Here is a 22,708-nt window from a genome sequence, read left to right as displayed (position 1 = left end):
GTTCAGGTTCACTTATGAACAATCCTGCATTAACAAACATCTAATTAGGACAATTTCAATTTTAGAGTGAGACAGTAGTTTATATATTTATATAATTTGAATGATTCTTTATTTCGTCCATGTAAGCTGATGCATCAGGTTTGGGGGTAAAAGTTGTTTTTTACCCAGGAACCATTGCAGGAAGGTTCCTCAGTCAGTAAAAAGGAAACCAGAACCAGAACCTGAACCAGAACCTGAACCAGAACAAGAACATGAACCAGAACCAGAACCAGAACCTGGCTCAGTTCAAGTGGTGATCTGCCACAGAGTGGGGGTTTGTGAAACCAGAACAGATATGCAACATAGAAACAGAAGACCTGATGTAGGATTACTTTCTATGTTAATGAAAAGTAAAAAGTTCCCAGCAGAAGAGAGAGAAATATGAATTATGGTTAATATTATCTCAGCTGATGCTGTTTTCTAGGAAGGCAACTCAGACCAACAGAGAGAGAGATAAAATGATCAGTTTGTCCTCCAGCAGCAAAACTACAGACTGTCTACATGAAACTATTGGCAGGTAGCATAAACATTATTTCTATTATTTTTCATCAGTAACATTAAATTAAACAGATGGAATATATTTTCCAAAACATATTATTGTGGTGATCCTGGGTGCTCGGGTGCTTTTCCTGCTGCTTCTCGCTCCTTCCACCAGGGGCCGCCTGGTGGATGATCTCTGGTGGGCGTGACAGGGACGCTGGGATCCGCACACCTGTCGGAGATTTTCTCATCTCCGAAGAGGCTTAAGAGGGGAGCCAACCAACACATCGATGCCAGATTGTTAACCAGTAATGACAACCTCCTCGAGACGTCCTGGGTCAACCTCCGAGGCTTAGAGTTCCTGGCTGTACCTGACCCTCTTACCCTTCGCCGGTTGCCCACCTCGATCTGCCCCGCTAAGCTGAGGTCCGCAGCTGTCCGCCCTCTGCTGGTTTCCCCCTACGCCGGCTGGCCCGCAGCAGCTTCCCACACCCAAGACGACCCCCCAGGAAATACCAGTATCCACCCCCGCTTACCTGCCGCCTGACAGTAAGATCGGTCCCGCTCGTTCAGAACCCAAGCATCCCACAGACCCTTGCTCATCACTCATCCTCTCTTCCAGCCCGTTCCTGTTGCCGAGTTCCTTGAACCCTGCCGAAGCTTTATTGTTTTGTTTTTTTTTTTCATTAAACATCTTTTACTGATACTCGGTTCTCTTGTTTCTGCATGTGGGTCAAAAAATTACCTCCCAGCATGACAATTATATTGGATGTATTTTGTTCATTTCTGTACATTCAAATAAAATTATATTTACCTTTCAAAGTCTAAAGGTCCTGAAATGGTTCCTGTTTTTAGCCAGTTATCCTTCTCACCTTAACAGGCTGCAGCCTGAGCGTTCTCTATAAATACTTATGTTACGGTGTCTGACCAATCACATCTGACTTTACTAAAGGAAATGGGTGCACAGATGATGTGATAGGTCCATTTCCTTAACCAGCAAGAAGGAAACGATGGTAACACTTTATTTGACAGGGTGTCCATAAGACTGACAGGACACTGTCATAAATATGATATAACACCTGTTATGAACATGAAGGAGTCTTTATGAATGTTTGACTGTTGTCATGAAGTGTAACAAAACAAGGTTGCATATATTAAATGTTTGTCTATTTAATGTAGACAAACATAACTATATTAAATATTAGAAGATTTTGCACTACAGTGTACTAATGACTTGGTGCATGCTCTCATATTTCATTCTCTTACTTATTTCAACAGTGAAATTAAGCTCATCTGTCCACATGAGGGTCATGGACAGAGCAAGGCCACTTTGTCTCAATGTTGCTCAAGATGCCATCAGCATCAAACATCATCTGTGTGTCATTCAAGGCATGGCTCCGTTTGGAGCGGTGCAGGATACTGAGAGCCAGCAGTCTGCACAGGTAGCAGACATCAGACCCAGAGAAATGTTAACGCTCACACAGCTAAAGCCAACAGAGCTGTTCAAAACGCTCTTTACTTTCTGACAAGGTCAGATGGAATGGAGCTTATGAACTGCATCCTGTCATCAGCAGGACCCTTGGTAGAGACACAACATATGTTTATGGTCTAAATAAGTTTTAACTATTGAGTGATTTAAACTTTGCATACTTTTAAATGTCAAACTAAGTTTCTTAAAGTTGTAAACATTTTAACTTAAGTGGTTGAACTGCCATTAAATTTTTTAATTCATTTGGCAACACATAAAATATAGTCTATTAAATGTGTTTCTGTCAAACTTATAACAGTCTCAGAAAAACAGTGAAACAATAATAATGCCTCCACAATAAAACATCTTAATATATAAAACCTAAATGAAAATGTCTTATTGTGTTCTGTGTTCATCCTAAAGGTGGTGATGTTTTATTAACATGAATGGCCAAAACAAAACCATGAACAAAACTCAGATAATTTTAAGCTATTTACAGATGTTGAACGTCTCGATTCTAAGCTTTCCATTGATATGAAACACATGGAAATTACAAAATAAGTTGTTCTTTACTACAAGTTTTGTATGTGTTAATAACATTTTTATGCTATTTGTAATATAGAAAAATAAAGAAAATAGACTTGAGTTGCTTCAGCAGGAAACAAAAATCCTCTACTGACCATATGATAATGATTCATCCATGTCTATCTATTGTATATATTTTCGTATTTATTCACTGAATAATTTAAAATTGCATAAAATTAACAATAACAGTTGACATATGCAGAACATTCATAGCAAGAAAAATTGTAAAAAAAAAACAAAACAAAGAACAGGTTTTATTGAGACTTGAACATAGAGCCATTCAAAAGAATCAAATCAATTATTAACTCATCAATGCACTCACAACATGATGCATCTAGTCAGAAATACATATATATTAAAAGAGTTTCTAGAACACTATGTACTGTAGTGGTATTCTTAAATATGTTCTGCAACTCACCCTGAGAAACTGAAATATATTCCTGCAGACAAAACTTCCTCTGATCATATAAGAACTCCTGGTGTTTTCTTTACACCAGGTTTTTTTTTTTTTTTTTAGAGTGACCCGGTCTTAAGTCACATATCCATAAAATTTTTAAACATAATAATTTCACTAACTGTGCGCATCTCACTTCAAGCTCACTTCACAGGAAATCACAGGTCCTTTACATGAAGTACCTCTGGGACCTCTAGAGGGCACCAGAGGACCACCAGTGGTCCAGAGACCACAGTTTAGACAACCATAGATTTAGAGAGACATGATGGAAGAAAATGGAGATCTGACACTTGAACATAAGGTTCATATTAAGAGATACTCTCTGAAGATAGAAAGTAAATTAAATGTAATGACTAAACATTAACAAAAATGAACTAAAAAAAATCTGAAAAAAAGTGTAAAGTTGCTGATTATTTTTCAGTGGCTGATTGTTTACATTTTGTTTTTAGTTGATATTTGCAAACAGAACAAATAAATAAATGAATAAATAAATATCTGTCTCTGTTGCTTATCAAGCCCAAAATCAAAAAGCTACAGCAAACTTATTATTGTAGATGCTATTTTGCATCAACACAGATATGAACCTAAACCTCTCAGAAGGCCTGTCGCGATAAACGATAAATAAATTAATCGCACAATAAATTAAACCATCGACCTCATTTTAATTATCGGCTTTATCGTCTCTTCCTTCCTGTTTTTCTTTCTATTGATGACACTGAATGAAAAAAGGCTCAGCTCCGGTGCTCTCCACTGACCCTCCCTTCCTCATTTCCTTTGTGTAATGTCCAGCGTACAAGACACGAGTTGTCGGCCGATTGTCGGACCATTTTCAAAACCTGAGAGACACATTAGCCGATAGAAATCCCACGTACAACGGTTCGGTTTTTTGTACGTGTTTTTTTTGTAATCCATGTTTTTTTTTTTTTTTCTGTTCATTTACTTTTGTTAAATAAAAAATATTAAGTTGGATTAAAATATTACAATAAAGTATTGATGTCTGCTTTTGTAAAAGAGCATGCATAAAATATTAAAATGTTGAGTTTTATATAAAAAACAAACAATGCAAAATAATTTATTGACATACATTGTTTTGTGTCATATTATGCATTTACCTCCAGGTATCAGGAAATGTGATGAATTAAATTTAGATGCAGAGGTCAGCACTTTGCATCCACAAGAGCAGAGCAATGCAGATACATGGTCTACCTAACATCCATCCATCCATTTTCTTACCGTCTCATTTCCATTCACATACAGGCAGATAAAGCAGAGTGTAATTAATCAGCACCACAACCTGAATGGCTGCTATTCGTCGTTTTTCATCTGCTGGGACACTGAGAGCTCCAGAGAGAGCTTTGATAGTCCCAACCAGGAAGAAGATCAACAAGGGAAAAGGCAGGAGGAGAAAAACTATGAGGGAAATGAAGCTAATCGACACGTTATAGATCAGAAAACCAAGTAACACAAAAACACCAGGAAGTATCCAGACCCCAATGCAGACCACCACATATGTCTTGATGTTTCTCCTGAATCTGTACCACAGTGGCTTGGCAACGACCAGATACCTGTAATAACAGATGGAGATGTTTAGTGTTATTAAGAACAGACTGATGTGATTATATGAGACAGTAGAGGAGTAAAAATGGAAACACACCTTTCACAGGAGATACAAACCATGAACCCAACACTGACAATAAAAGCATAAAATAAAATGTAGGTGCAAATGATAGTGGATTGACTAGGATTATATAGATCTACTGGAATTCTGCAGCAGAACTGAATGAGATCAGAGACAAGAAGGTTGATGACATAAACTGGAGCATCTTGACCCTTTTTCACCTGAGAGAAAGAAAACAGAGAATAATTATTAATGACACAATAAAATTTTTGACATGTAAATTGTTGCCTGTTCTTCACATTCCAGTGATTTAGGACAAGATTAACTTAAACCTGAACAGGAACTTAGTCAAATAGCTCATCCATTGTAAATAAATAGGTTACACGTATATTTACTCACCTGGAAAATAATTGCAATTATCACTATAAGAACTAAAGGAAGTCCAATGGCAATGGTGATCCAATTTGCCCACTTTATGATTTGTCCAGCCAAAATCAGGTCGCTGAAATCCCATTCAAGGCTCATGTTGCTGTAATTTAAACTGTTTTCTCCAGACGTATTAAAGTTAAACTTTTCCATCCTTCAGTGCTGAACCAGAAATTTGATGACAGGAGTAACTGTAAACAGAAATGATAATAAATGTTATTGTTATAAATTTATAACATTTATAAATGTTATAAATGTTATATTTATAATCTAAATAAGTAAGTTTTAACTATTGAGTGATTTCAACTTTGCATACATTTAATTAAATGTCAAACTAAATAAGTTGTAAACATTTTAAGTTAAGTGGGTGAATTGCCATTAAATTGTAAAATTAATTTGGCAACACATAAAATATAGTCTATTAAATGTGTTTCTGTCAAAATTATAACAGTCTCAGAAAAACAGTGAAACAGTAAGAATGCCTCCACAATAAAACATCTTAAGACGAAGTCTAAATGGCCATCCCGGCGCGCAGTCTCTCTTCTCTGTGCGTCAGCGCTCGCTATAAAGCCATGTAGCGATAGCTAGCAAAACTACTACTAACCCTGCACACACCACGAACTCTAACTAACACACTTATCGTCTAAAAAACCCATCGAAACACTCTTAGTAAAATCCACAGCATCACTGTGCCCTAGTCTCTTGCCGTATCCAAATCCCCCCCCCTCGTCTCTTTCCGCGAGTCTCCGTTCTACCTAGCAACAGACTGTCAACACATTTTTATTGGTCGTTTCGAAATGTGGTACATTTAGACCCCACAAAATAAGGCGGAAATGATCGATCTTATTTCTGGCTTTATTTTGAAGTAAATAACCACAAAACCAATATAAAAACACCACTTTTATAAAGTTTGAAGTCCGTGCTGTCCAACAGAGTCGAAATGAAAACTCGGTATGCGTCCATGTTATTACGAAGCCTTATTAATGCGTCACATGCTTGTACACCGCACGGCGGGCAGCGACTACATAGGTTTAATATATAAAACCTAAATGAAAAGGTCTTATTGTGTTCTGTGTTCATCCTAAAGGTGGTGATGTTTTATTAACATGAATGGCCAAAACAAAACCATGAACAAAACTCAGAGAATTTTGAGCTATTTACAGATGTTGAACGCCTCGATTCTAAGCTTTCCATTGATGTGGAAATTACATGGAAATTACAGAATAAGTTGTTCTTTACTACAAGTTTTGTATGTGTTAATGACATGTTTATGTTATTTGTAATATAGAAAAATAACAAAGAAAATAGACTTGAGTTGCTTCAGCCGGAAACAAAAATCCTCTTTTGACCATATGATAATGATTCATCCATGTCTATTGTATCTATCTTTGTATTTATTCACGGAATAATTTTAAATTGAATAAAATTAACAATAACAGTTGACATGCAGAGCATTCATAGCAAGAAAAATTGTAAAAAACAAAACAAAGAACAGTTCTTACTGAGACTTGAACATAAAGCCATTCAAAAGAATCAAATATCTTGTTAAGTCATCAATGCACTCACAACATGATGCATCTAGTCAGAAATATAGTCCACCGTCTACAATGTTATACTTTTTATATATATTAGAATTATTTTTAAGAACACTGTGTACTGTAGTGGTATTTGAGAAACTGAAATGTATTCCTGCCGACATAACTTCTTCTGGTCATCTAAGTACTCCTGTTGTTTTCTTTACACCAGTTTTTTTATTTTTTTTTTATTTTTTAGAGTGACCCGGTCTTAAGTCACTTATGCATTACAGTTTTAAAACATAGTAATTTCACTAACTGTGCGCATCTCACTTCAAACTCACGTCACAGCAAATGACCGGTCCTTTACATGAAGTACCACTGGGACCACTAGAGGGCACCAGAGGACCACCAATGATCCGGGAACCATAGTTTAGACCAGTGGTTCCCAAACTTTTTCTCCTGTCTCCCCCCTATGGCTTACAAATAGCTCTCTGGTTGAACGATGTGTGTGTTGGGGGGAGGGGGGCGAGCGTGTGGGGAGAGGAAGAGGATTCTTAGTGATTCCCTGTCTCTAACTTTACTTTTTGGGGGGGCAAAACGAATGTATTGTAGTTGGACATAGACAACAACATCAATAGCCTACAGGCTACTTGTTAAGCTTAAGGTGATGTATTGATATTAGCTACCTAGTCATCTTTTAGCTAACATTACCTGCATCCAGCAGCTTTACTGAAAAAAACTTTGCAAAGTTCTTTGCGTTTTGCTCGTTTGCTGCCATGATCCTAACACACCTGCGTAGCTCCGCACAGCAGCAGCAGCAGGTCTCCTGTGTGTCGCAGCGCTCATGTTGCGTTTAAAGGTGGCTCGGAAAAACTGGTTACCACATGTTAATAGTGGATTAAACAGTTTTAATACAGTACATTAAAATGAATTAATTCCACTTCTAAGTGAGATTTGTTAACAATTTCTCTTAGAGTCACAAAAACTCTGACGGAGTTGGCAAAATGCCAAACTACCTCAATTTATATGATGTTATTCTGAAGGAGGCTATATTGTAGCTCATCAGGTCCATGAAATCTTTACAGTAAACCAAAATTAAGCTTCTATTTCACAAAATGTAATCAAAGTTTTGTAAATGGTCAGTTATGGTGTTGACACATCATGGTTATGACAAGCAACTTAGGGATAAAACAGAAGAAAAAACTAAAGAATAACTTAAGCTAACCAGAGCTAACTAGCCCTCCTAGCAAAGGAAGAGAAAGGAAGAGGTCATGGGGTCCTCAGAAGTTCTGGTGCCCCCCAATAATGCCTGATTTTTTATTTATTTATTTTTTTTTACATTTGTTTTATGTCTGACGGTGTTGACAAAAACTAGGGACAAATTTCAATGGATATGGAAAATACATAATTTTGATTCGATTTTTCGATACTTTTATAATTATTTATTTGATACTTAGACTTAATTGTCATAATATATTACCTTAGTATCCCTTTAATTGTTTTAAACTATTATAATGTATTCAATTCTTCTGGACAAGTGCTTTTACAGGTATCATCCACCGACTACAATGCTTAAAATGAAAAAATATTCAGCAAACACCTGGAAAATATACATTGTTGTCCTCACATGACCCAGGTTAGTTTAGTCAGATATTTGAAAAGAATATATTTTGTGTATATTTTATTCAAATATGGTGCTTTATCCATAGGACCTGTTTTGTTCCTATTCAAGAATCACTGAAAGCAATAACCAATTAATTGTGACTCGCAGTGTTGTGTTCAAGACCACCTAACCCGAGACCAAGACAAGACCAAGACCAGAGTGTATCGAGACCGAGACAAGACCAAGACTTTTGGGGTCCGAGACCAAGTCAAGACCAAGACCGAGGCAAGTCGAGACCGAGTCAAGACCAAGACCAGCGGCCCGCGCTACATGACACAATAAAATGTAAAATATGATCAAAATTGCTTCTCAAAATAATCTGAAAGATCCATATTACCATAAAACACCTAGATATTAAATACTTAATACATTTTACCAATATTAAATATTCAATTTATGTGCTAAAAAGTGTGATGGTCTCGTGCCATCCTAAAAACATAACGCCCTGGGCATTTGCCCATATTGCTCATGTAAGAAACCACCACTCTCTGCACCATTAAACATAGCAATTGAGGCAATGCCCTGACGGTAAATAACACTCAAACATGAACACTGACCAAGGAGCAACAAGCAAGAAGTAACCAAACAGAAGGCGCTCATCGTGACTGTTTTCACTCTCTATCCCAGTACATGAAGCCAGGTAGTCTGACACCATGGCAGACATTACAGCTGCCACTTTGAACAAAAACAATCAAAGAGCAATGTGCATGCTCTGCGTGCTCTTTCGTTCTTGTTTTAGTTATTTGTAAAATTAAATATCAACGTACATAATTAAATAAAATAATGATGCAGTGCACACAGAGCATTACAAGAACAAAGAACCGGTGTTCTGTCAGATCAGCATACGTTGTCAGATAGTCATACCTTAGCTCAGACATGCATACGCTGTCATTACCATATGATTTTATTTAATCAGCAACATAGAATCACGACGTAGATCATCATACACTTGGTTATTAACAGTTGTATGGCATCCAGCTGCAGCCAGACCTGCTTTAAACACACTTTGAAACCATGACAATGCATGTATATCTATCTAGTTATCATATTATGTCATATTATAAACAATTTAATTACTTATTTTCATCATAACTTGTTGTGTATACTGACAACTACACTGACGGTCGGACTTAATGCGCATGCGCTGGCATGGTACTCACTGCATGTATGCTATTTTGACAGCGTATGGCTATGTGATAGAACACCGGCTATATCTGTCAGACACGTCATTACCATAAGATTTTATTTAATCAACAACATAGAATCATGACATAGATCGTCATACACTTTGTTATTAACAGTTGTATGGCATCCTGACTTAGCGGTTAAGTGAGTTTTACATGAGCGTGTGTTGTAGCTGACTCCAGCTGCAGCCAGACCCTGCTTTAAATACACTTTGAAACCATGACAACACATGTATATCTATATAGTTATCATTGAAAACAATTTAATGACTTATGTTCATCATAACTTGCTGCGTATGGTGAACTGACAACTCCTCTGATGGTTGGATTTCTTAATGCTTACTGCATGTATGCTATCTTGACAGCGTATGGCTATCTGATAGAACAACGGCTCTCCGTGAGTGACACTCCAGTCCTATCTAATAAGTAAAGAGCCGTGGAGAAGAATCGACTGTTTCTGAATGTCACCTCACTATATTGCAGACTTTTGGACATAGCGTTGTCCCATATATGCGACAAGTCAGTCAACATCTCCGCACAATAATTCAGCACAGTGAGTGATAACATTTTTCATCACAATGCTTATGTGTCTCTGTACAGCTAGCTTTGATAACATCACGTTAACGGATCTTACCTTCTTTGAGCTACTTTTCTAAGTGACGAAAAAAGTTAGACGTTGTCCCCACCGTCTGTGAAAGCGAAGCGCTGCTGAGATAGCTGTGGCCATCGGATTTCTTATGATTTATGCAGCGCTATTATATTACTGACGATTAGACAAACATTTTCTGCCGCTGAGAGAAAACCACTGCGCATGTCCTGGAGCGCCGCGTGCGAGTGAAAGGTGGGGAGGGTGGGGGGAGTAACAGAAACACGTAGTTGCTTGGATTTTAATCGGTGCGTTTTGCATCCACTGAAAACAAAGATGTTAACAAATAAACTGGACAGTATGCTGTACATTTAGTGATATTTTCACAGTTGCGGTCTTGACTGGTCTTGAAATAAAATGCCGAGTCCTCAGCACCCGAGACCGAGACAAGACCGAGACCAAATGCGGTCGAGTCCGAGACGAGACCGAGACCATCAAAAAAATGGTCTTAAGACCGGTCTTAAGACCAAGACCAACTTCGAGTACCACAACACTGATGACTCGTGTGAAAGAAGTTTTGCTGATAGTTTTGGTACAACACACCATAGCAAGACCATCACAGAAGGTGTTATTGATCAATCACTGTGAGCTCAGGCCTATAACATCTCTATTATCTCTATTATTATTATTATTATTATTATTATTATTATTATTCCTCTCCTGGGGCTGCCACCTTATCGTGGTGGAGGGGTTTGAGTGTCCCAATGATCCTAGGAGCTATGCTGTCTGGGGCTTTATGCCCCTGGTAGGGTCACCCAAGGCAGACAGGTCCTAGGTGAGGAACCAGACAAAGCGCAGCCTGAAGACCCCTATGATGAATATAAACTTTGGACTTGGTTTTCCCTCGCCCGGACGCGGGTCACCGGGACCCCCTCTGGAGCCAGGCCTGGAGGTGGGGCACGATGGCGAGCGCCTGGTGGCCGGGCTTGCACCCACGGAGCCCGGCCGGGCTCAGCCCGAAGAGAAGACGTGGGTCCCCCTTCCAACGGGCTCACCACCTGTAGGAGGGGCCAAAGGGGTCGGGTGCATTGTGCTACGGGCGGCAGCCGAAGGAGGGGACCCTGGCGGTCTGATCCCCGGCTTCAGAAGCTGGCTCTTGGGACGTGGAATGTCACCTCTCTGGTGGGGAAGGAACCGGAGCTAGTGTGCGAGGCTGAGAGGTTCCGGCTAGAAATAGTCGGCCTCACCTCGACGCATGGCTCTGGTTCTGGAACCAGTCTCCTTGAGAGGGGCTGGACGTACTTCCACTCTGGAGTTGCCCACGGTGAGAGGCGCCGGGCAGGAGTGGGCATATTTGTTGCCCCCCATCTTGGCGCCTGTACGTTGGGGTTTACCCCGGTGAACGAGAGGGTAGCCTCCCTCCGCCTACGGGTGGGGGGACGGGTTCTGACTGTTGTCTGTGCTTACGGGCCGAACAGCAGTTCAGATTACCCATCCTTCTTGGAGTCCTTAGAGGGGGTACTGGAGGGTGCTCCTCCTGGGGACTCCCTTGTTCTACTGGGGGACTTCAACGCTCACATGGGCAATGACAGTGACACCTGGAAGGGCGTGGTTGGGAGGAACGGCCCCCCCGATCTGAACTCGAGTGGTGTTCTGCTGTTGGACTTCTGTGCTCGTCACGGATTGTCCATCACAAACACCATGTTCAGGCATAAGGGTGTCCATATGTGCACTTGGCACCAGGACACCCTAGGCCGCAGTTCGATGATCGATTTTGCGATCGTTTCATCGGATCTGCGGCCGTATGTCTTGGACACTCGGGTGAAGAGAGGTGCGGAGCTGTCCACTGACCACTACCTGGTGGTGAGTTGGCTCCGGTGGTGGGGGAGGAAGCCGGTCAGACCTGGCAGGCCCAAACGTGTAGTGAGGGTCTGCTGGGAACGTCTGGCGGAGTCCCCTGTGAGACGGAGCTTCAACTCCCATCTCCGGCAGAACTTCGAACACGTTCCGGGGGAGGTGGGGGACATTGAGTCTGAATGGACCATGTTCCGTGCCTCCATTTCCGAGGCGGCTTATCGGAGCTGCGGCTGCAAGGTTGCTGGTGCCTGTCGCGGCGGCAACCCTCGAACCCGTTGGTGGACACCTTCGGTGAGGGATGCTGTCAAGCTGAAGAAGGAGTCCTATCGGACCTTTTTGGCCTGTGGGACTCCAGAAGCAGCTGATGGGTACCGGCGGGCGAAGCGGCATGCGGCTCGGGTGGTCGCTGAGGCAAAAACCCGGGAGTGGGAGGAGTTCGGAGAGGCCATGGAGAAAGACTTCCGCACGGCTTCGAGGCGATTCTGGGCCACCATCCGGCGTCTCAGGAGGGGGAAGCGGTGCAGCACCAACACTGTTTATAGTGGGGATGGTGTGCTGCTGACCTCAACTAGGGACGTTGTGGGCCGGTGGGCAGAATACTTCGAAGACCTCCTCAATCCCACCAACATGCCTTCTGTTGAGGAAGCTGAGCCTGTGGACTCTGGGTTGGGTTCTCCAATCTCTGGGGACGAGGTCGCCGAGGTGGTCAAAAAGCTCCTCGGTGGCAGGGCCCCGGGGGTGGATGAGATCCGCCCGGAGTTCCTTAAGGCTCTGGATGTTGTAGGGTTGCGTTGGCTCGCGCGACTCTGCAATATCGCATGGATATCGGGGGCAGCTCCCCTGGATTGGCAGACCGGGGTGGTGGTCCCCCTGTTTAAAAAGGGGGACCGGAGGGTGTGCTCCAATTACAGGGGGATCACACTCTTAAGCCTCCCTGGTAAGGTCTATTCAGGGGTCCTGGAGAGGAGGGTCCGTCGGATAGTCGAACCTCGGATTCAGGAAGAGCAGTGTGGTTTTCGTCCTGGTCGTGGAACACTGGACCAGCTCTACACCCTCAGCAGGGTCCTGGAGGGTGCATGGGAGTTCGCCCAACCGGTCTACATGTGTTTTGTGGACTTGGAGAAGGCGTTCGACCGTGTCCCCAGGGGGGCCTTGTGGGAGGTTCTCCGGGAGTAAAGGGTACCGGGCCCTTTGATACGGGCTGTCAGGTCCCTGTACGACCGGTGTCAGAGTCTGGTCCGCATTGCCGGCAGTAAGTCGGGCTCGTTTCCGGTGAGAGTTGGACTCCGCCAAGGCTGCTCTTTGTCACCGATTCTGTTCATTACCTTCATGGACAGAATTTCTAGGCGCAGCCGAGGTGTTGAGGGGATCCGTTTTGGTGGCCTTAGGATTGCATCTCTGCTTTTTGCGGATGATGTGGTCCTTTTGGCTTCATCGGAACGTGATCTGCGGCTCTCACTGGAGCGGTTCGCGGCCGAGTGTGAAGCGGCTGGGATGAGGCTCAGTGCCTCCAAATCCGAGGCCATGGTCTTGAGCCGGAAAAGGGTAGAGTGCCTTCTCCGGGTCAGGGGGGTCGTCCTGCCTCAAGTGGAGGAGTTTAAGTATCTGGGGATCTTGTTCACGAATGAGGGAAGAAGGGAGCGGGAGATCGACAGGCGGATTGGGGCAGCGTCTGCTGTGAAGCGGGCGCTGTACCGGTCCGTCGTGGTGAAGAGAGAGCTGAGTCAAAAAGCGAAGCTCTCGATTTACCGGTCGATCTACGTTCCCACCCTCATCTATGGTCATGAGCTTTGGGTCATGACCGAAAGAACGAGGTCCCGGATACAAGCGGCCGAAATGGGTTTCCTCCGCAGGGTGGCTGGGCTCTCCCTTAGAGATAGGGTGAGAAGCTCGGTCATCCGGGAGGGACTCAGAGTAGAGCCACTGCTCCTCCACGTCGAGAGGAGCCAGTTGAGGTGGCTCGGGCATCTGGTCAGGATGCCTCCTGGACGCCTCCCTGGTGAGGTGTTCCGGGCACGTCCCACCGGGAGGAGGCCCCGAGGAAGACCCAGGACACGCTGGAGGGACTATGTCTCTCGGCTGGCCTGGGAACGCCTTGGGGTTCCCCCGGAGGAGCTGGAAGAAGTGGCTGGGGAGAGGGAAGTCTGGGCCTCCCTTCTGAAGCTGCTGCCCCCGCGACCCGATCCCGGATAAGCGGAAGAAGATGGATGGATGGATGGATGGATGGATGGATGGATGGATGGATGGATTATTATTATTATTATTATTATTGTTGTTGTTGTTGTTGTTGTGAGAAATTATTACAGATTAATTCTGAACCATTTAACTCTCTGTGGTCTTTTGTTGCCTTATTTTTGTCTTCAAACTCAAAAATATATGTTGATTATAATCAGAGATGATGAAAAGCTTTGCACTTTGCACAACAGTTTTTAGATTATTTCAATGAAAAATGTCATAGATACAGGATCCACCTTACAGTTGTGGGTGCAAACAAACTGGGTTAAATGAATCAGTCGTGATATTCCAGTTTTATTTTATATTTCTGTTTGCTTCATAGTGTAGCGTAATTATGTATAATGTTATGGTTTGCCTCAAAGATCAATAAATACATATTTAAACCACATGTCAGAAAGACTTAAACACTCATTTTAATAAGTAAAAAAACAGCAAAAAATACAAAATCTTCCCAGGTGGAAGCAGGACTTTTAGAAAAAGAAAGATTGTTTTTAGATGCTGGTCAGACTAAACTTCCATTCAGCACCAAAAAGGAGAACTGAAGCACTTTATGATCCTGGGTTGGTTCAGTTTCTAGGTTTTGTTGAGGAAAATAAATATTCTTAGTGTTTAATACAGTTAAATCTTACAACATGTGAAAATAGTGGATTAAGCAAGAGTCCTTTGGATAACATCTTAGAGGGCTTTAAGTTAGCCCTGCAGAAAAGAATGTCTGTTATCAGGGAGGAACCAGGTCATAAATTAACTTTGGCACACAGGAAGCGAGGAGACATCTCAAGTCATCTCCCTCAGAGAAACATGAAAACTTAAGGACAAACAAAATGACAACACAATACTAACAATAACTGGTAATTAGTAGAAAACCATTTAGTTAAAATTAACATGACTTGAACTAGTCTAATCTGTAGTTCTATATTAACAGCACTGGTAGTGTCTAAATCAGGCTAAATTTGTAACACAAAATGAGCCAAACATATAATAAAACCAAATAAATAAAATAGGTTTAAGACAGGTTAACTTTTGGTTGAACTCTGGTAAAAGACTTTGTTCCAACCAGGTATTAGAGTAACATCACATTTCAAACTGGCACGAGAAGAGCTTGCTCTAAATGACCTTATAGGTTTCTCTTGTCTAGATAGAGAAACGCTGTAGCCCTGAAATCAAACAGGTCAGAAGGTAATAAAATTGCCCAAACAGAGTAATTTGAAACTGGGTCTATCCATACAAGGAGAACAACACGCCTTAATTGCATGAATTAAAACAAAAGAAAAACCTTTTTGAATAAAAGTATGGGTCCCAGAGGAACAAAATAGATTTGCTTTTGCAATTCTCCAAAAACGTCTTTCCTTCTTTCTTTCTATTTGTCTCAGATAAATGAATGTCTGTTTTAGTGTGTTTGAAGTGTTTGGGTTGTTGATTTGATTTTATACTTATAAATGTTAGAATAAATTCTGAAAATGCATGACGTGGAGCTCTGAATGTTAACTCTGTGTGGCTTTTATTTCCACGCATGGCATCAATGATATTATTCTCTCACAGTTTATTTTGTGTTTTGACTTTTCATTATTTCCTTGTTTATTAATCCACAGTCTGGATCTCATTTATTGTTTCCATCTTAGTCTATTCTTTCTTTTCATGAGGTCAGAGTTTCACCTTGTTTACATTCTCCTCAGTTTCCTCTCTTGTTCTTCAGCCTCCTTCCTTTATCCTTTCTGCTCTCCTCTCACAACTTCTCATCTGTCCCAAATATTTAATTGTCCCAATATTTAATCTCCTCATTCTCCGTCTCTCACTGCTGGATTCTCCAGTTCATTCTTGTTTTCTGCCATTGTTTCCAGTTGCTTCATGTTACTTCCTGGTTCCCTGTCCATGATGATTTGTCATCATCTCCTGTTTCCTCAGTGATAATCTCTCAGTATCTTTGAATTAATTTTTATTAAAACTCTTAATTCTGTCTTTGCCTCAGGTGATGCCTTCATCTTGGAGCATCATTATGACATACATGCACAAGCACACATGAACAAACTGTTTACATGAAAAAAACCGAAAATAAAAATGCCAATGTAAGAAAACGTATCACAGTTTAATAACTGAATTATAACAACTTCTACAACTTTAAATCTAGTGAGTATATATTTAATAAGATATGTAAAAATATGTATGTTTTCCTGTATAATATAACAAATGATGGTGGTCATACCAGAAAATATGATTTCCAGTTACTGCAAATTAACGGAGGTGTTTTTGCATCATAACATACAATAAAACCTAAACAGTCTCAGTATTTGTTACATTCCTGCTTTCATGATCTGTGCTGCTCGTCTCCTGATTGTTAGATATTTTACAAGAACATATTGAAGCCAGAAACTTATCCAGGATTGTTTTCCGACTGAGCAAATATAAAGTTGTGTCTGCAAGAGGACTAAGACAACCACAAGCTAATGCCACAGTACAGGGAATAAAGTAGAATTTTTTATCCAATACTCTCATCTCAAATAGGAGTGAAATGATGATGGGCAAATAAAGCAGAGTGTAAATAATCAGCACCACAACCTGAATGGCTGCTATTCGTCGTTTTTCATCTGCTGGGACACTGAGAGCTCCAGAGAGAGCTTTGATAGTCCCAACCAGGAAGAAGATCAACAAGGGAACGGGCAGGAGGAGAAAAACTGTGTAGAAGATGAAAGCTGCTGCACCACTGATCAGAAATACACTTAGCAGGAAAAAAAGTGGAAGTATCCAGACCACAATGCAGACCACCACATATGTCTTGATGTTTCTCCTGAATCTGTACCACAGCGGCTTGGCAACAATCAGATACCTGTAATAACAGATGGAGATGTTTAGTCCCTGAAGGTCATGAAGAACAGATTAATGTGATTATATGAGACAGTAGAGGAGTAAACATGGAAACACACCTTTCACAGGAGACACACACCATGAATCCGACACTGACCATTACACCAAAATGTATAATTTTTAAATAGATTAATCTCACTTCACTATCGTCAGCTAAATCTAAAGGAATTCTGCAGCAGAGCTGAAAGAGATCAGAGACGAGAAGGTTGATGACATAAACTGGAGCATCCAGACCCTTTTTCACCTGTGAGAAAGAAAACAGAGAGAAAATATTAATGACACAATACTATTGTGTGATTAACATTAAAATGTTGCCTATTCTGCACATTCCAGTCATTTCTAGGGACAAGATGGATTTAAACCTGAGATAAGAGAGAACCACAGTAAAAATCTAATGGTAAACCCTTCCATCAAACGTTTATGACAGGTGACCTTTGACCCTGACATCCAGTGACCAGAAACCAGAAATTAGAATACTGTATATCCGGCCACCGGATGTCAGGGAGTCAGACATCAAGCAGTTAGTTTAATGAAAACATATTAATAAAACTGTATAATAATTCTACTCTCTGTTCTAGGTTACAGTTAGAAGCAGGTCTCTGTCCAGCTGCAGCCAATAGGGGCTTTTCCCCTGACTTATAACCATAACTTCCTCTCTACTCTAAAACCAGAACAGTGTTTCAGGATATCTGACTGCAAGACATCTGGTTTCTGGTCACTGGATATCAGGGTCAAAGGTCACAATTTGTTCCATCAAAAGTTTGATGGAAGGGTGTACCTTTAGTTTTTCACAGTTTAAAGAGAAAACTCTTAGTCAAATAGCACATTTATTGTAAATAAATAGGCTAAAGTTAAACTGTACTCACCTGTGAAAAAACTGCAATCATCACTATAAGAATTAAAAGAAGTTCAATGCCAATGGAGATCCGATTCAACAAATTTAAGGTTTTGGCAAAACAAAAACAATCACAGTAAGAAGTGTCGTCATAGTAATAATAGCTGTTGTTCCCGTTCATGTTGCTGTTATTGAATCTGTTTCCTCCTGTCATGTTTGAGTTCAACTCTTCCATCCTTCAGTGTTGAACCAGATTATTGATGACAGGAGTAACTGTAAACAGAAATGAAGATACATGTGTAAAATATGCCTAATTGATTTGTAATCAAGGATCGTCAATTCCATACCTGGCCCTGATCTCCTTCAGCCTTTATATGTTGCTGGTTCAACACACCTCAGTCAAATGGCTGAACACTTCCTCAGTACGCAGCCAAGCTGTCCAGAGACTCGAGTGTTGAGACAGAGACACAGTTAAAACCTATAAATTCATACATTCAGTATATTCACAAGTGGACAAATTTCATCATCAGATTTTTCATATTTTTCTTCATTTTTTTTCTGAGTTCAATCGATGAATATCCAACCTGAAAAAAGTCCAGGTTGGACTTTATTTAGGTCCAACCTGGACCTGAAACTTGAACTTTCTCAGCATCGCTGAGAAGGTTCAGTCATGCTAGAAGAAACCTCAGAGATACAGTTTGGTTTTACCGGGAGCTTGAATCCAAAGTATATGTAGAATTTCACTTTGTGCGAGTTCATAAATTTATTATCCAGAAAAACTACCTTAACTACTTTTTAGACTCCTATCCGTCCAACACAGAAAAGGAAGTAGACCAGAGGAAACTCACTTATACGTATCTACCAACCCTGAGTAGGAGTATCTAGTTTATTTACTTTGGATCAACATTATTAGTTTTTTCTTCTTTTGCTCTTTCTTTTGGTTTATTTTGTTTGTATTTCCTTTTAATTCGTGTAAAGCACTTTGTATTGCATTGTTGCTAAAAATGTGCTATATTAATACAATTGCCTTTACTTTTATTTATCATTTGGCAGTTATGGAAGCTTTAAAGCGTAAATTCAAGCCGGTCTCTTTTATTACCACGCCCACGAAAATATGAATGAAAATATTTTTTTCTTTCTTTTTGTATTCTGGTTCAGTACGCAAGTATTTTTTTTTTTTTACCATTGGCCTGAGAAACTAACAATAAAAACAAAGAAATTCTCAACTTTTCTGGTTTGTAAACAAATAATTAATTCAGGGGAAATGTGTACTTAGGGACATTTTGCATGTTTTGGTTTGAATTCTCTTTGGGTATGGAGGAAACAGAACAGCCTGAAAAATATGACCCAAACAGAATATAAAGATCTCTCTGCTCAGCACCAGGAGAGACTAAATTACACTTGTCTGCAAAAATAGAGGCTCAAATCACACAATAAACTATATTTAAATGAGATAGGTGGGAGGGTTTAATGTAAAATTAACTTTTTAAAAATATTATGTTGTTTTATTCCCCACAAAAAAACATACCTGGAGAGCTGCTTTGATTCTTTTATGCACATTTGAAAGATGCATTAATCTCCTGTGGCAGATATTTTGGGTGCCTAAACTATTTCTCACTAAGTCTACTTCTACAAAGTTCCTGGTGGAACTGCAGGTCCGCCGAGCTTATAGTGACTACTTCTCAGTGCAACACTTCTAAGAATGGCTCTCGATGGCATTTTGAATAAATCATTTTACATGCATCAGATATTATACATGTCCTCCGTTTTTCTCCTGGAGACGGTAAAACAGAATATGGCAGCATTGCTTTGCTAAAGCCTTCATAAGCTCCAATTCAAGCGTTCTTATACGCTGCACTTTTTAAAAACACCAACAACAATCTCATTAATCCAGATTGAAACCATATTTTCAACACCATTTAAACCTGATTTTGAACACACCAGTTTGTCCTGCTGCACCAGGCAGAAACCACTCAAGTTTTCAAATCAAAAGCTTGCCGTCTTACCAGTACTCTTCAACAAAGAGCTTCAAACAAAACTGACTAAAGAATAAAACACTAACCACAGATATGTCTGAACATACACTGTAACTGTCTGCAATACAGACTAAAATGTAGTTAAATTCAGTTCATTTATTATTATCTGGAGTAAACTTTGCGATCAATTGACTCCCATAGAGGCCAGACTGTAAGTCTCAAAGTCTCAATCTCATTTGATGAATACATTTCTATTCTGAAAATAAAATCAGTTTATAATTTTATTTGAATGATGGATCGCCTGAGAACGAATCACATGAATTTGTCATTATTACATTAAATTGTAAATATCTAAACAGGAAGTAAACTGGAATAGAACAATCTATTTTTGTAAAGATTTGTTGGTGATTTTCAAGTATATTTAAAATTTTACATCTCTTAACTGTATTTATATTGTGATGTATTTGTTACTAGTTAATGGGAGAACATGCTCAGAAACGAACAGTAAAACTCTTAGTGTGTGTTTTATGTGGCCACACAGTCGGATACAAATCGATTTGGCTGCATTACATCAACATGCTCCCACTGACTAAAGCCAGGAAGACAGAACACATCACAGCAGTTCTAAAGTCCTTACACTAAAAGAATACATTTTATTTATTTATAAATAACATCTTAACATTAAAGATCTGCTGCTGTTGCATGAACCTTCCAGACCTCTCAGGTCTCCTGGTTCTGGAGAAGCAGCTTTCAGCTTCTATGCACCACAAATCTGGAACAAACCTCCACAAAATATTAACACGCTCCTTTAAATCAAGAACAAAAACTCACCTGAATAGAGTTGATTTTGAAACATAATAAATGATACACTGACCAACATTTTAATGAGTAATGTTTACTGGTTTTCTAAATTTTTGATTGTGTTTTATATGACTTTGTATTTTTGCGTTTTTATGATATAAAAGTCTTTGAACTGCCTTGCTGCTGAAATGTCCAATCCAAAGTTGATCCATTGATTATATTATCAGAACTGAATGAGTTTATCAGGAGAAATTCTATGATTTAAGTGACGAACACTTGAAAGTCCATAAAATGAAATTTGACAACAGCTGTGGTTCAGGATTTGTGTTTTTAGCAGTAAAAAGATCAGTTAGTTCTGATAAACATGAGGGGATATCAAAAAGTTTAGACTCATAAAGGTTTCAGAGAAAAAATGCAAACAACAAAGTGCAAACATTGTTGCACATTTTTGCTTTGTGCTAAAAAAAACCTGATACAAATTTCTTCTTTTTAACGTTTACAGAAATAAATAGATATTTTTTACCGTTGAAAGCTGACAGGGCTCTTCCAGATGATTTCTCTCCTCTGGTGTTTGAAGGTTTGCTCTCTGCATTGACAGTCTGCAGAATTTACCACAACATGCAGTTTGTTTCCACTGATAACCAGATACACACACCTTTCATATTTGAATATTTTATGTTCCTTCCTCCAGTGTAGCTGTCAGTTCCACAGAAGTTATAGTTCTGTGGAACATTAGAAACCTTTAGTTTCAATGAAAGGTGTGTAAATATTAGTATTTATGAACAACTAAAACACATTACAAATACATTGAAATGTCACCTTGTCAGTCTTTAATTTCCTGATTTGAAATTATAACAGACCTTGTCACTTTTCTGCATCTCATTTCACCAAAACAAGACCTGCAAAATATTATTTTGGCAACAGGTCCTCTGAACATTCAGATTCTTTTCTTGGCAGAAGTGACTGCAAAATGAAAACATTTATAGCCTTCAAAAAGCATAAAAATGACCTTGGATAAATGTATACACATACAGCTGCAAACAATATTGTGACCAGGAGAGCAGAAAAAATCTTCAGGTCTCAGGAGATGAAACTACATAACCTCTTTATATCACAAACTGTGTTATAAAGATTGTCAAGACTCGATATATTTGTAACATTTCAGAAATGTAAGTCAATGTAAGATCATGTTGTGTAAATTTCTGGTTGTAATTGGCACAACATGCATTAATGACATGCAACATAAAAAGTAAGATGAGAATTTCATTCTGCAATATGAATGACAAACATGTCAAAGCTGGTTCTGAAAGCTGTTTTTTTTATTTTAAATTTTAATTAAACATAAACTAATATAAAATATGTAATGAATTAATAAAACTGATCTAACATTACAGATGATGAACACAAATTTAATCATTGCAGAGCAGATTATTCTATAAGGAACAGAAAGGTTAGTGTGCAAACCTGTGAAGCACATCTAACCAAATATTTATTAATTAGTGCATGTGTATCTGTATCAGGTTGTACAAGTGCTGCCTTGTTGGAAAGGAATGGAGGAAACAGAAGATTCAAATCTCTAAATTATTTCCATATGTTTATTGCCTCTCAGGGATGCAATGTGATGGGAAATGATCTTACCTCTGGTTTTACCTAAATAATCAGACTTTCAAAGCTTTCTGTAATGATCTTTTGTTTAGTTATGGTTTCCTTATTTCCTTATTTTAAGTATTTTTAAATTGAGTGTGAATGAAGCCAACAACCTGTACAGGTTGTACCAAGTCACCCTTCACTCTACAGACAAGGACTGAATGGATGGATAAAATAAATGCAGTTAAAATATTATCACAAGATTCTAATAAGTAGTTAATCAGAATATTTGAATCTTTATGAACCACAGAAAGAAAATGAAAATATTTTGACTTTCGGAATCCCCACAGAGCCAAACGTTTATCAAAAATAATTTTGTTGGATATCAGTGATTCTTGATAATAGGGACAAAATGGGTTTTAATTTTCCCCAATTTTTTTAAATTATTTCTCAACCTTATGTATGCAAATATGACAAATAATGTTTTTGAAATGTAAAGATGCTAAGGTGCAGGCACCCATTTGCAATATTTATTTTA

General features: G+C 39.6%; 2 protein-coding genes across 2 annotated transcripts; both read right to left on the bottom strand.

Moving 5' to 3' along the window:
- Nucleotides 1–1,808: 1,808 nt before the first annotated feature.
- Nucleotides 1,809–5,223, bottom strand: LOC148155355 (uncharacterized). The gene is made up of 5 exons (XM_088013456.1): nt 5,044–5,223; nt 4,681–4,865; nt 4,280–4,591; nt 4,008–4,103; nt 1,809–1,953 (listed from the first exon to the last, which is right to left on the bottom strand). Exons 1-5 carry the CDS (start codon nt 5,221–5,223, stop codon nt 1,809–1,811), a joined length of 918 nt encoding a protein of 305 aa, XP_087869582.1.
- Nucleotides 5,224–16,380: 11,157 nt separating this feature from the next.
- LOC148155354 (G protein-coupled receptor 4-like) lies at nt 16,381–18,020 on the bottom strand. The gene is made up of 3 exons (XM_088013455.1): nt 17,838–18,020; nt 17,031–17,215; nt 16,381–16,933 (listed from the first exon to the last, which is right to left on the bottom strand). Exons 1-3 carry the CDS (start codon nt 18,018–18,020, stop codon nt 16,381–16,383), a joined length of 921 nt encoding a protein of 306 aa, XP_087869581.1.
- Nucleotides 18,021–22,708: the final 4,688 nt, after the last annotated feature.

Source organism: Poecilia mexicana, unplaced genomic scaffold (assembly GCF_051168715.1).
Source record: "Poecilia mexicana isolate PSO_F unplaced genomic scaffold, ASM5116871v1 scaffold_15, whole genome shotgun sequence".
NCBI lineage: Eukaryota > Metazoa > Chordata > Actinopteri > Cyprinodontiformes > Poeciliidae > Poecilia > Poecilia mexicana.
This window is presented reverse-complemented; position numbering and strand designations above follow the sequence as displayed.

Coding starts and splice junctions, on each gene's coding strand:
- LOC148155355 (XM_088013456.1), bottom strand. CDS start 5,223: ATGGAAAAGTTTAACTTTAATACGTCTGGAGAAAACAGTTTAAATTAC. Junction 4,592..4,680: donor GTTTGTATCTCCTGTGAAAG/GTGTGTTTCCAT, acceptor CTGTTATTACAG/GTATCTGGTCGTTGCCAAGC. Junction 1,954..4,007: donor GCAGACATCAATACTTTATT/GTAATATTTTAA, acceptor CTACCTGTGCAG/ACTGCTGGCTCTCAGTATCC.
- LOC148155354 (XM_088013455.1), bottom strand. CDS start 18,020: ATGACAGGAGGAAACAGATTCAATAACAGCAACATGAACGGGAACAAC. Junction 17,216..17,837: donor TGATTGCAGTTTTTTCACAG/GTGAGTACAGTT, acceptor TCTTTCTCACAG/GTGAAAAAGGGTCTGGATGC. Junction 16,934..17,030: donor GTGTGTGTCTCCTGTGAAAG/GTGTGTTTCCAT, acceptor CTGTTATTACAG/GTATCTGATTGTTGCCAAGC.